The following is a 13,632-nucleotide window of genomic DNA, read 5'->3' as shown; positions in this document are numbered from 1 at the left end:
TAAATATTTGAGGAATTATATTGTTTCGCACAAAATTTCTATTCAACAGTTGAAAAAAGGTGATCAAGTGATACTGACGCTCTCTATAGAGCGCACAATTTTTTTTATAACACGTATATAATGAAGTTGTTGAAAGAATAAGTATTTGTGAAAAATAGACAAATTTCTTTCTGATGTTTTAAATTGAACAGTGAAAAAATGGCATTGAAATGTATATGATGATGAATTATAAATAATATTGAAACCAGAACGCAACTGATAAATCAATTATGTTAAGAGCAAAAACGTGCACAAAACGCACGAATTCGAATCGAGTTTGTGGTCGAATGTGTTCATAATCGTACATCGAAGAGTTTGTTTCAACACTGGAAAGACCTTTGGAACGCAAGAAATGAAAACAAAAACAAACGATGAAACAGACAATCATTTACGTACGACAATCTGCAATGTGCAATTTGCACATTAAATATGCTGATTGGTAGAGGGAGAAAATAACAACACAAAATCGCAGAAAGCTTTGACAAAATCCAGTTATATCGCGTATGCTTATGTGTGTTTTATAATAAATCATTTTATGATGGTTAATTCTCTGCAGGAAAGAATTGCGAAGACGATTCCATGTATCTCTTCTCGTGTCGGGGTGTAATAATCATAGTTTTGTCTTTCACTTTTTCTATTTGCAAGTGGGATTTATGCAGTAATGTGCGAAGGGGGGTAGGGGGTTTACCCCCCCTGTGATTTGGATAAGAAATTTTTTTTCGCGAAAATTATTCGAATTTGCTAGGGTTTTTGATTCTAAAAGTGAAGACCTTTTTTTTTTAGCTCATCAATGTAGAAAATTGAGGAGAATTCTTTCAATTTCCTCGGTTTTTTGGTTCCGAGTGAATTTTTTCCGATTTGCTATGGTTTTTCGCGGAGAAAATTCTTTCGATTTGCTAGGGATTTTCGCGTCAAAAAGTGACTTCCAAAAAAAAAACAAACGAAAATTTGTCTGATTTGCTAGAGAAATTTTGGTTTCAAAAACCACCCACCCCCCCTGAAAAATTTTCCTCGCACATTACTGGATTTATGTGTTCACACACACACATTATGTTTTCCATTGAAATTTCGAAAGAAGTTGTATGTATGTTTATTTGAATTCGACTACTACTAGAAATTCTGATGCTGAAAATGTACATATGTATCATATGAATCGTGACGACGAAAAAATAGCTTTTACTTTTCTCTAAATAATACAGCAGTATAAACTATGTAAACTTCATATCGCAGTATTATTATTTGGAGAAAAATAATAGCTATTTTTACGCTGTAACGATTCACATGTCATTTTAGTGCGAAAAAAATATTACTTGAGTATGATACAGCAGCATGCCACAGACGTTCGTTGCGCTTTTGATTCTCGTGTGCGATTCAATGCCTCACATAAAAAATATATACATGCAATATCATTATTTTGCAGGTGAAGTACGTAGATTCGCTGCAACACGCGCGCGCAATATCATACATTTTTCTGGTTGTATCACTTTGTCACACTTTGGAAATGTTTTCAGACGAAATAATAAATGTATAGATAAAAAAGTTATTACGTTGCGCCGATACGCAAAAGAGAATGTTTTTTTTTAATGAAAAAAGAGAGAGCAGGTTGTGTTTAACGACTGTGCGCCGTATAGACAACATAACAAAAACCAACGTATTTTCGCGCGCTCGTCCGAGTAAGCGCCTATTGCACGCCATATATATATATTTTGTCAGTTATGTATTATTATGCTCGAACTTGTTAGTTGTAGTTTTCCTTTGTGCTTTTCCTTATAATTGCTTCAATAGAGTGTTTTGCTGATGCTTATTATTTATTATTGAACGTTCTCGATTATTATGGTGTTGATTTTTAAGTCAGTTACTATCGAACTATCTTAGCGAGTCATACACAAAAGTTGTGTGACATTTACGCGCTTCTGAATCGCTCATTCCAGAAATATTTATCACCTTGTGTCAATATCAAAACATTATCGGTCTGTTCACTGTGAATCAACCTTTGGTGAATATCGATAAAAATATTTTTTTTGTACCTATAAATTGGCGGTTTTCTTTTCGTGTAAAATATTATTGATGTAGTTTGATATTTTATAATAGTTTATCTTCATATTTCATCTTTTATAAATGTGTTAGGTACACGTGTGTGATATCAGTGCCACTTTTACACTTGTGGACACATTTGATTATTCTGAGAATTTCATTCGGTCAATTTGCCTTTGGAAAACGTAATCACCGTTCGGTTTTTAATCACACCTAACAGGTTCCGAAATGTCCGACACAGAAATTAACGAAACATTCGATCTGGACGATAGGCGTGCCGAAATTGTTCCTGCACTTCGTAAACCAAACAAAGGTAATTTATATCCAATCATATTTACAGTGCATTTTTAAGTATAACTCATTACTCATTTGAATGTGTGGTCAGTTATTTCGTTTCAAATGCATATGATTTGTATTTTTGTATATTTCCGATGGTATATGCTTATCACTTTCACGTTTTTGGATTATAATGCAGCATGTCATGGGATTTAAATGTGTTTAAAATATTTTCTATTATTGACAGAATAAGATTCCGACTGTTACGGCATAAATAATTCAAATGAAGTGTTATAATTACTCTGTGTTTGCCTTGATTTCCAATTGAATGATTAAATTTAGTTTCGAAATAATTAGACACAATCATGAGATTCATATCAATCGCCATAAATGATATTAATAAATGTGTGTTCGCACTATTTGTGTTCGTGACTATCATATCCGACGCCGACCGACCGGATAGTTCGGATGCTTGGATGTTCTCACAAAAATGAACATTTGTTTTTACAAAAATCCAAAAAATTGAATGAATTTTTCATTTTTTTATTCCCATTTTAAATAAATTTCATTTTTTTCTCAATTTCGTACAAAATATTGTATTCAATTTTGTCCGAGCACCGCAAACATCTGACCACCGATCCGAGCCGATCCGAGTCCGTCAAAGAAAGGTCGGCATCGGATTTAATAGTTTCGGCTTCAGTCGGTTTCGGAGTTGAAAAATCGCCTCCGTTGCGAACTCTGGATATTAAACTAACTAACTACACAGGACGGTATGATGTAATAAGCATTGCCTTCAATCATTGATCGAAGTAATTTCCATTGTTTTTAGTTTTGCGTGTGAATAAAATGCATGAAAAATTTCTTTCACTTATTCGTTTTTGTCCGACTTGATTCGTAAGTAAAAAAAAAAAGAAATTGAAATATGTGACCTGCATTTTGTCAGTCCAAGGAAATACAGTTTCAAATGAAGTGTTAATCTAAACATGCGTTAAAATTTGCATTTATGCGTTTCAAATTTTATTCTCAAATTCAAGGTGAGATTTGCATTTTATTAATGTTGATTTGTTTGAGATTTCATTCCATTCTTCATGCATGAATGCTTGATGATTAATTTTGTTCTACGTTTATATCGATATAAAATAAATAATTTTGTCATTCCGACCCACACTTAAGCAACGAGACACTGGAGCGCGTGCTACGAACACGATATGAACGAATAAGAAAAAGCGCAAAATCAACGTATTATAGTCGCATGCAATGATGCATAAAATGCATGTATGTTCTCTCACTGCGCCGATTAGAAGAAGTATTGGATTCGTATTTAATTTAAAATTCACACACTTTCGATAATCTTTCCACTTGAGGCATGTGTTTCATTGTCAACTCATTCAATGCTCCTTCTTTCAATTGATTTCAAAAGGCTTTTGTGTTTGGAGATATTTGTGGCCAGAATAACTACCGAACAACAAGAGTGTGCTGGTCATTCATTGTTTGCTTTTGCTTTCACCAATTTTAACGCCACAAACAGTTGGAATCTTGGCATCTCTTTTACTATACAGTTTTAATATTTAAAATGCTTGCAACTGTGTGTATGTGTTGTAAATAGCCGCCTGTTTTGAGTTTTGATTCATTCGAATCGCGTATACAGCAACCGCAACAAAAAATTGCTATCGATAAAGCATTTGATTTTATGACCTTTTGATTGATACATCAAAAGAAGCTAAAAGAAAATATTGTCAGAGTCGTCATTATTGCTGTCGCCGTCGCTTCACTCAAACTGTTCTCATGAATGACTTATTTACACATGCATTCGCATTGGAAATGTATGAACCGATCCATTTTTGTAGACGCTTTATTACAACATTATTGACTCGTAAGAAAACGCGCAGTGATAAAACTGAAAGCATTGTATAAATCAAAAAAGGCAATGCAATTAAATTAACGATTTGCAATTTCGAAATGAATTTATATTGATTTATGAAATGTAAAGAGTGAAATGACACCGACCGAAGATGAAATGAACTTCCTTGTGAGTTTTTTTTCAGTTAACATTCATGGTACTTCCTCATTTTAATCGCTAAAATTCAAGACTTATTGAACTGCGTTTCAATCAATTCGTTATATATATTGATTTCCATTCAATCACAAAAAAATGGCGAAAACAAAAAAGAAAACTCTTACTTTTCTGTTTGATAACGAATAACAAGAGAGAAAAAGAGAAACAAAATGCTGTCAGCAACGTTGAAAGTTCAAGGTGTATCGATCAAACACAAAGGATAAACCAAACGTAATTTGATTGGATGAAATCGAGAAGGACACAAATGTCAACATGATAACTACAAAAAAACGTCTCATTTTTTGATCCGAATTAAGGACGAGAAAGTAGAGGTGTTTCTTTTGTGAAATTAAACATCAACAATTGTAATATAATATTGCTAATTTGTCGCTGTGTGAATTATATGATATTTGGAGTATGTACTCAGATATTTGGACGGAGGCGCGTTATTGACTTTAATAATGAGAAATTCTTGGAAATTATATTGACAAAAAATTAGTAAAAAAAGAAGAAAATTATCGTCAAGCCAAAAATTAAGTAAATTATCTAACTTCTAAGGTGTGTATAATATGACACATTGATTCACACGCATTACGTATGTAATTAGCATAATATTCAATAGTGTATCAATTTGGTTCGTTCAGATCTTTTTTTACTTTTGTCAACATCCCATTCACACACTGCTCTTTATTCATTGAATTTTTCATTATTGTGCTATCGCTTTATTTTCAACCGCTGTCCGAATAATTTATTTTGTCACTGGAACTTTCATTGATTAGTTCAATTGCTTCGTAAACAATACGGTTGCTTTTGTTATTTTAAACGACTTTATATTATGTATTAACATCGCTCACCACTACCTTCCTATTATTCGAAGTGCTTTTGTTATCGGTTACTACTATTTAAAAGCCGTTTTAAATTTTGAAAAACTATGACTTTTTTTATACTTTCAATTTTCGTGACTTTTTCCAGAAACGTTGATAAACTATTTCTTTTTCTATTTAAATTATAAATAAATGAGATTGAAATATCAACAAGGCATGGAAAAAACCAATCGAAAATGATATTAAAAAATAGTGGATGAAAAAACGATTGATAAAATGAAAATTTACGACAAAAAATTCAGTTAATTGCAATTGATTAGAAAAACCCAAATACTTTAAATTATGTGCGCAGCATTTGCCAGTGAACATGAATTGAATGTGTGTCATACGAAGATCGAAATAAAAATCAACCAACAAACTAGAAATATCAATTGCATGAGACACTAGACACTAGAGACATTTTTAGCGCATTATCATAAGTCAGAGAAAAAAGTGGATTTTGAACCCATGGCGCTAATTTCAACACTGTCGCTCACTATACGCGTAAATATCGATAGTTGAAGTCTTCATTGAAGAGATTCACATTTTTTTCTTGAAAGATGTTAATGATTCACATTATTTCACATAACTGTCTTAATATTATCTATGGATGTGTGTACAAGGTGAAAGAACAGATGCCGATAGAATGATTCAAGTCATAAATTTAGCTTTGGACTCACAGTTCGTATATCTTGATTGCGTATAAATTGTGAAGTCCCACTATCACTTTGTATCTAATATGGACACATATGAAAAGCATGCGACTTTGGCATATGTTGCTTTTCCATTGAAATGGCAAATGAAACCAGCCTCTGTTTAATGATGATGCAACTCTTTTATGAATTGAAGATATATTCCAATAAACTGTTGCATATGATTTCATCGATTTGCCGGTTCATGCATCGATTTCATATAGCTAGCGCAGTAATGTGCGAAAGGGAGGTTTACCCAACCCCCTGTGATTTGGATGAGAATTTTTTTTTTTGCGAAAATTATTCGAATTTCGCTTCAAAAAGTGCTTAAAAAAACGAAAATTCATCCGATTTGCTAGGAATTTTTTTCTTTTTGAAAAATCAGATCCCCCTTGAGAAATGCGGCTCGCCCATTACTGAGCTAGCGGTATGCACATTTTGCGTGAGTCGTTTCGTATGCAGTTCTACATTAGCGTTTTTTATACAGTTATGATTGGGTTTTTCAAATGACTTTAAAATGTAATCCACGATGCATTTTGTGTTTGCATGCCTTCGAAAAAATGCCGTATCTCTAATTAGCCATTGAAAATTGGTTATATTACAAAATTATATTAAATTGATTCAATCGCAGCGAAAATAAAGAAATTTGCTTGCATTTACGGTTCGAAAAACCTATTGAACTGGTGACGATTTTATATATTATATATGCTGAAAGAATGAAATCTGAAAGAGATGCACTCGAAAAATATACACATTTAATGTCATCGGAATGATAACACACACACACACACACACGAGAGAAACAGTGAGAATATGTGTGAGGCAGCGCATGCTGAACAAAAAAAATCGGTACGCGAATAAATCGAAGGGAAGCGATTTATTCAACACGTATAAATATATATTTCAATAGGATAATCAAATGATGAAAATTGAAATGAAACAGAATCGGTTTTCTTTTCTTCCAACAATAATTTTAACGTATATTGCATTTGTAAAAAACAAACAAATATATTCAAAACAAAACGTTCGCGATAACGAAAAAAGTTAATTAAGCGGAGAAATATTTTGCAATGGAAGGTGAAATAGAAAATAAAAATATTGTTTTGCATTCAAATCGAAGAAGTTCACTTTGTGTCACATATGAAGTTCAAAGTCTCTCATATGAGATGAGCCCTTCTAATTTAAGAACAATTATACTTTCCTTGAACCAATTAACAGGCATTAGTTAATCAATCAGGCCAGTATGTAAAGGCAACGGGAAACGATTTCCGTTATACCTTGACGCACATGATAAATCTAAAATCTCTAATTGGTGCAAATTTAAAAAACAAATACTGAAACATGTGATTGGCCGAAACACAATCGCCAACAGATCTTGAAAGTTAATTATGGAATTTTCAGATCAAATGGCTCATATTCGAAGCGATTATTGTTTTAAAAATATGTGGCTGATTTATACTTTGAAAATGTCACACCAAGTGCATTCGATGGAAAAATGATATTGTTGCACATTCTTTTGCATATGATTTTCCAAGTCATTGATTCACGGGAATATATTAAATTGTTAAGTTGGATCTTGATGAGGATTGACAAGCCACAAGAAAAACAAACACACACATACACAAACACAGCCGATACCACAAATTGGTAGAATAAATGTGTATCAAACTGACTAGAGACGTTATCGGTTTGGCATCACAACGTATGGACGACGAGAAAACATCAAGTTCAAAAATTATCTAATTCGTTTGTGTTAATAGACGAGAGCAAGCACAAGCTATACAGCAAAACAAACACATTCGTATCGACGTATCGTCGTCAGCATGTGTATATGTATATCAATGTAGTCCGTCTATAAAATGAAGCGCTTCACTCAGTTACCGGTTTAGTCGCGTATTAACCGTTAGGTATATACGAATGATGTACCATTTCACTCTTCGGCTTTGAGCTCAGTAGCACACTACACAAAAGAAATCGACCAGATTCAAACATAAATAGAAAAAGAAGAGAAATAAAAGCGCGTCAAAACAAACCACGAGAAAAAAAACTCACATATTATCGTTCACTCGTGCTTTGGACATACGAGAGTAGAATTCGTAGCAAATTTCTGTTTTTGTAAAAGTGTGACGATTTTGACGCGTACAAAAATAGTCGATAGAGAATTAAAAAATAGCCGAAATTCTTTCACTTCTTGATTGAAGGTTACTACATTCTGTCTTCAGTTCGACAGATAAAAAGGGAACTTTTTCCCCATCAAAATTTTCAACTCGGTTTTTGCTTCCATTTGCCCATGTTTTCTACAGGCTTCACTTGATTCAAATAATTCAAATACAAGCATAACTATAATTAAATCAGTGAAAAGTTCCGAAACGAAAACAGAACCACGCGAACTAAGTGAGAAAAAAAAAACGTTCAAGTTCAAAGTGAAAATATTTACTTTTCCTCGTTTTTGTATGACACGCGCTTTTTTTACTCTCAAGAGACGGTTTTAGGTGAAGAAAGAAGTGTGAAGAAAAAAAAAACAAAGTGTAAATACTCAGGAATACTTTTGCATAGTTGTGTATAGTAGCCGTGCATCACAGAACAGCTGTGTTTGCAAGTTTTTTTTTCGTTCGTTCATTGTGCTGCAACAAACTAAAAATACGCGAGCAAGACCCCCCATTTGTGACTGTTAGTTCTTTTTTTTTTGGTGCACGAAAATAAATAATAACTGAATAAACACCAAACAAAACTAACAGACCGCAATAAACTTGACTTTGATATTGAAACGAAGCTTGTGCATTGAAGCATTATATCACGGCAACATGGAAAAATGTAAGTTCATTTATTTTTTCGTTTGATGTAATCGATGTATGAGTTATTTTTTTAAGAGTGAGCCCTTGTTGTTGGTTAAAAGTGAACTCGTGGCTTCCTGATGTGACGCAGAGAAGAAATGCAAAATTGTTATAAAATCGAAGTGGTAAAGTCTCCTGTTATGTGCGACATTGTTGATGTTTATGTCATAACGATTTTAATCGCATTTTTCAAGTGAATTAAACATGTTTTGGAAAAATATTTCAGACTTCGATTGCACTTCAGTTTTTTCCCTTCTTTTTCAATTTTTTGCGATTTAAGCAAATGAAGTTTGATATTAATCTATACCATAAATACGTTTATTGCCATATAAAGCAATCGTTTACGTAGCTTAGGAAAATTATTTTTTTAAAATTAGATTTCATTTAATCGTATACAGCTCGAGAAAAACATACAAAGAATTTCTCGGGAAGGAGGAGATAATGAGATAATGATTATTCATTTTGACAAACAAAAAATGTATAAACGATTAAATTCAAGTCATATGTTTTTATATTGGTATATTACTGCAAATGTAAACAAAGATCATCACTTTTGAACCGTACGCATGCTCCGTAATTGAGTAAACAAATTTACGATGTGTACGCTTCTGAAGCTTGATAGTCGTGTCTATAAGACTTGAACCGAATGCACACCCAACAACAAAAACCACATCGATTCCGTTGTTTATGTCTCGGTTTTCAACTGATAACAGCAGACGGCATTCGGAAATTTGAGTGAGTTACTTAAAGACACTGTACAACTGAAAGATTTGATTGGAAATGAGTTTTTTCATGGATCGATTCCCTATGCGCTTCGCATGATCATCACAATTCGATTTACATCTTATTTCGAATAGAAATGCGTTGTCGACCAATTTGTTGTCAAAGCGATACCGAATGAGATATGGGAAAAACCACTTAGTTTCGTATTCAACTTATAACTATTTCAATTTACAAGTGAAATGTATCATTTACATATTTGCCGAATTCTTTCATTTGGCACGACGACTCATCCGAAAGTGTCCATTTGATTGAATACAAATGTAGAAATTGATCAAACCAATAAGACAAAGACATTTATAATGGACATTGTAAAAGGAAGTGTATTCATTTGATGTTATAAATGATGTGATGCATGTGGTTCGATAATTGGGTGAAGTTCAGAATAGCAAATGGGTCATTCAACATAAAAATAGCAATAAAGTTGTATGAGGTGTGGCATGAGATATTTGCGATAATGTAATCGAGCTTCGTTCTATTCACATACACACACACATAGTACATATATTCACGCGAACTTCCTGACAACGAGAAAAGCACGCAAATTAATTTCATGGTTCAAGCAACTTCAATCGATGGGGGTTCTTTGACGAAAATATTTTTGTTTTTTTCTATTTAAGTGATAGTGTATTTGCATGACGTAAAAAGATGTTTTGTTTTGACATAGTCAAATGGCATTTTTGTGAATTCGCATGTGTCGTCGTGATGGTAATTCGTAAATTTTCAATCACTTTAAATTGGTGCATTTCGATTATATAATTTAATACAATTTCAAAGTGGAATCAATTGACTTTAGAACATTCCATAGCAAATTTCTCTGACACACAAATTGGAAGCGTATCCACAAGCACATCGTTTGTTCAACTGAATCAATTACTTGACCATTGTGTATCAAAGATAACGTTCACAGCAGGTAAGCTCAAACTTCGTAAGCGACCACATTCAAAGTAATTCGTTTACTCTGACGTAAATCTTTCGAATAAGTATCGTTCATCGATTCTCGAGGTCAATTTGATCAGGATGCATTCAGTCAGCGACGATATAAAACAAAAAAACAAACCACGAGACTCTTTAAATTGATATCGTTAGTTTAGCTTATGTAATTTATCCGGGTTAGAATGGTTGAGCAGCGTGCATGCTGTCTCTTATAAAAACTAATTTATTTTAACTTCACTTAATTCAATTCAACATACAACTATTGATTTATCTCTTACACTTTGGTTCAATTTACAGCAATTGACTTGGAAGCCAACGGAGTAAATAATACAAACAATGTTCGCAATAATGAAAAGAAACCAGATCCACCTAAATCGGATCCAATTCAAAAGGCAATGGGATCGCTTGGGAGATGGCATGTCATCGTGTGCGGATTTATATTTCTATTGAAATTCCCGGTTGCTTGGCATCAAATGAGGTATTTGCGTGATTATCGCGTGCTTTAAGATGTTTTTTTCTTCATTACAATTGATATTGTGAATCACTTAAATAGTATCATCTTTATGGCACCAAAAATCAATGCTACCTGCGTCAATTCAAGTATAATCAATGAATGTTCAGCTGATTGCAATGCATATGAGTATAAACGTGACATTTTTACGGAAACAATTCAAATGACATGGAATTTGGTATGCAATCGAAAGCATTTAGCAAACTTATCACAAACAATTTTCATGTTTGGCATTCTTGTGGGAAATATGGTCTTTGGTACATTAGCTGATAAGTAAGCTTTTGTTTTCTTTTAACAAAAACATTTGAATTTGTTTTAAATGAGTTTTTTTCTTTGAATTTTCTTACTTAAAATAGATTTGGTCGACGGGGACCATTGGTGATTGCTGTTTTTATCCAATTGATCTCAGGAATTGCGACAGCATTTGTTCCATGGTTTTGGCTATTTTGTGTACTACGATTCGTCACTGCATTTGCAACTGGAGGCACAATGGTCACTAGGTTTGATATTAAATGTTCAAATTAGTTTTCAATGAACTAAGTTTTCTTTTATCACTTCCTTTAGTTTTGTGCTTGTAATGGAGCTCGTTGGAACGAGTTGGCGTGAACTGATTTCCGTTTTATATCAAATTCCATTTAATTTAGGTCATTTAACATTACCAATGTTTGCTTACTTCTTTCGCGATTGGCGTCACCTACAGCTTGCTCTATCACTTCCATCGCTTATTCTCATTTCATACTATTGGATCATACCGGAAAGTCCACGTTGGCTATTCACCGTTGGTCGAACGGACGAATCGGCAGCTGTGCTTGAAAAAGTGGCCAAATTCAATAAACGACCAACCGAAACAATTAAAATGGATTTGGACAAATATGCCATCGCCACAAATACAAATGTAAAAGAAGTGGCCCGAGGCAATTTTCTCGATCTATTTCGTACGCCGAACATGCGTTCAAAGACACTTTGCATGTGCTTTAATTGGCTCGTGTGTGGTATGTGCTTCTTTGGCGTTGCACAATACATTGGTGAGAGTGACGGTGATATTTTCAAAAATGTTATGGTATCAGCTGCCCTAGAGATACCGGGAACGATTCTATGTATTTATACAATGAAAAAATTCGGACGAAAATGGACATTGATTTTCAGTAATACGATAACAGGCATTTGCATGCTGTTAATCGCATATAAACCATTGATACAAGTCGAATTAGCATCGATCGCCTTAGTGGGAATGTCAGTTTCATTCCCAACTGTTTATTTGTATGCCGGAGAACTCTTTCCCACAGTCGTGAGAAACGTTGGAGTGGGCACAGGTAAGTCATTTCGATTATCAACAGCCAAACGGTTGAAATTAATAAATGATGGTTCCTTTTATAGCTTCAATGATCGCTCGAATTGGCTCGATGGTTGCACCCTTCATTATCACTTTAAAATATATCAGCCACATTTACCCACCGATCGTATTTGGAATTGTGCCCATTTTGGGCGCAGCGCTAGTATTATTATTGCCAGAAACACAAGGGTATGAAAGAGCTTACCTTTTATATATATTTTTATGGATTTTATTATACTGTTTTCTATTTGTTTTAGACAACCACTTCCAGCCACCATTGAAGATGGTGAAAACTTTGGCAAAAAACCGAAAAAATGAACATACAACTCCACTCCATTTCCAATTACTTTAAAATACTTAGAAGATTAACAAAACTGTGAATTTTTATAATTTGCTTTAGAATGAATTAAGTTATATAGATTTAATGAAAATTTGTAGACACAAACACATGATTTTCCCGGAGAATTCATCACATTTGTTTGAAGAACATATTGAAACATTTACAAAAAGAAAATTTAAAGAAAAGAACATTTTTTAACTTCTAATATTTAGAGTATTTGAACAATAAATAAAAAAAAAAACCACAACTAACTATCTCTGTCAACATGAATTAATATGGCATATGTTTTACTTGATGACAGACATGCTCCAAAAGGTATAGTGCACATTATTTGCCGAGGTAGGTATTATGATATATTCAAAGTATCAATTTGATAATGATGAACTTTTACACCTTGAAAAGTAAACTTTTGACCATTTTCGTTCCATAAAATACATTTAAATTTTTTTCTTTGTCACTCGCCTCATTAATTACAATTAATTCACCCATAAATTTGTTCATGCAAATGTATAAAAGTCAACATAAAAGCCCATTTTATTACTCAACCAGTCAATATGCTAAACACATATTACATCTTCAAAGTGATCGTAATATTCATTCGGTGAGTGAAGCAGATGCTCGTACAGGTGACACATTTATTGGTGCAAATAATTTTTATTGCATGAAATTTGCACTTTATTGGCACTTTTGTGCGCATTATGGACGTCTGTTCAGTTTAAAAATAGACTCTTCATTGCATTTATTTTTATGGTTGATTTTATGATGTCTACTTTACTTTAGGAATGATTTCATGGACTCGACCCATCATCAAACCCAATTAAATACTTGAAACAATTAAACAGAGCTTCGCATGTAATAAATCACTCATTTTGGGTGGTCTTTAAGTATACCGAAGTCATCAGACTTTTGGAGAGAAAGTAATACTAAATAAGTTACGA

At 33.3% G+C, this 13,632-nt stretch overlaps 1 protein-coding gene across 4 annotated transcripts; it reads left to right on the top strand.

Annotated features, from left to right (window-relative positions):
- The first annotated feature begins 1,927 nt into the window (after window positions 1-1,927).
- LOC116339549 (organic cation transporter protein) lies at window positions 1,928-12,968 on the top strand. Of its 4 annotated transcripts, none has more exons than XM_031765491.1 (9): window positions 1,928-2,035; window positions 2,167-2,386; window positions 10,383-10,487; window positions 10,808-10,988; window positions 11,064-11,294; window positions 11,378-11,521; window positions 11,586-12,334; window positions 12,399-12,543; window positions 12,612-12,968. In XM_031765491.1, exons 2-9 carry the CDS (start codon window positions 2,302-2,304, stop codon window positions 12,670-12,672), a joined length of 1,701 nt encoding a protein of 566 aa, XP_031621351.1. In that variant the 5' UTR covers window positions 1,928-2,035; window positions 2,167-2,301; the 3' UTR covers window positions 12,673-12,968. The 4 variants fall into 4 exon arrangements, with proteins under 4 accessions (XP_031621351.1, XP_031621350.1, XP_031621352.1 ...); XM_031765490.1 differs by having other exon boundaries at window positions 10,371-10,487; XM_031765492.1 differs by lacking the exon at window positions 10,383-10,487 and having other exon boundaries at window positions 1,930-2,035.
- The last annotated feature ends 664 nt before the right edge of the window (window positions 12,969-13,632 follow it).

The sequence above is a fragment of the Contarinia nasturtii genome, unplaced genomic scaffold (genome assembly GCF_009176525.2).
Source record: "Contarinia nasturtii isolate CC-2019 unplaced genomic scaffold, AAFC_CNas_1.1 Cnas_scaffold_533, whole genome shotgun sequence".
In the NCBI taxonomy this organism is placed as follows: Eukaryota; Metazoa; Arthropoda; class Insecta; order Diptera; family Cecidomyiidae; genus Contarinia; species Contarinia nasturtii.
This window is presented reverse-complemented; position numbering and strand designations above follow the sequence as displayed.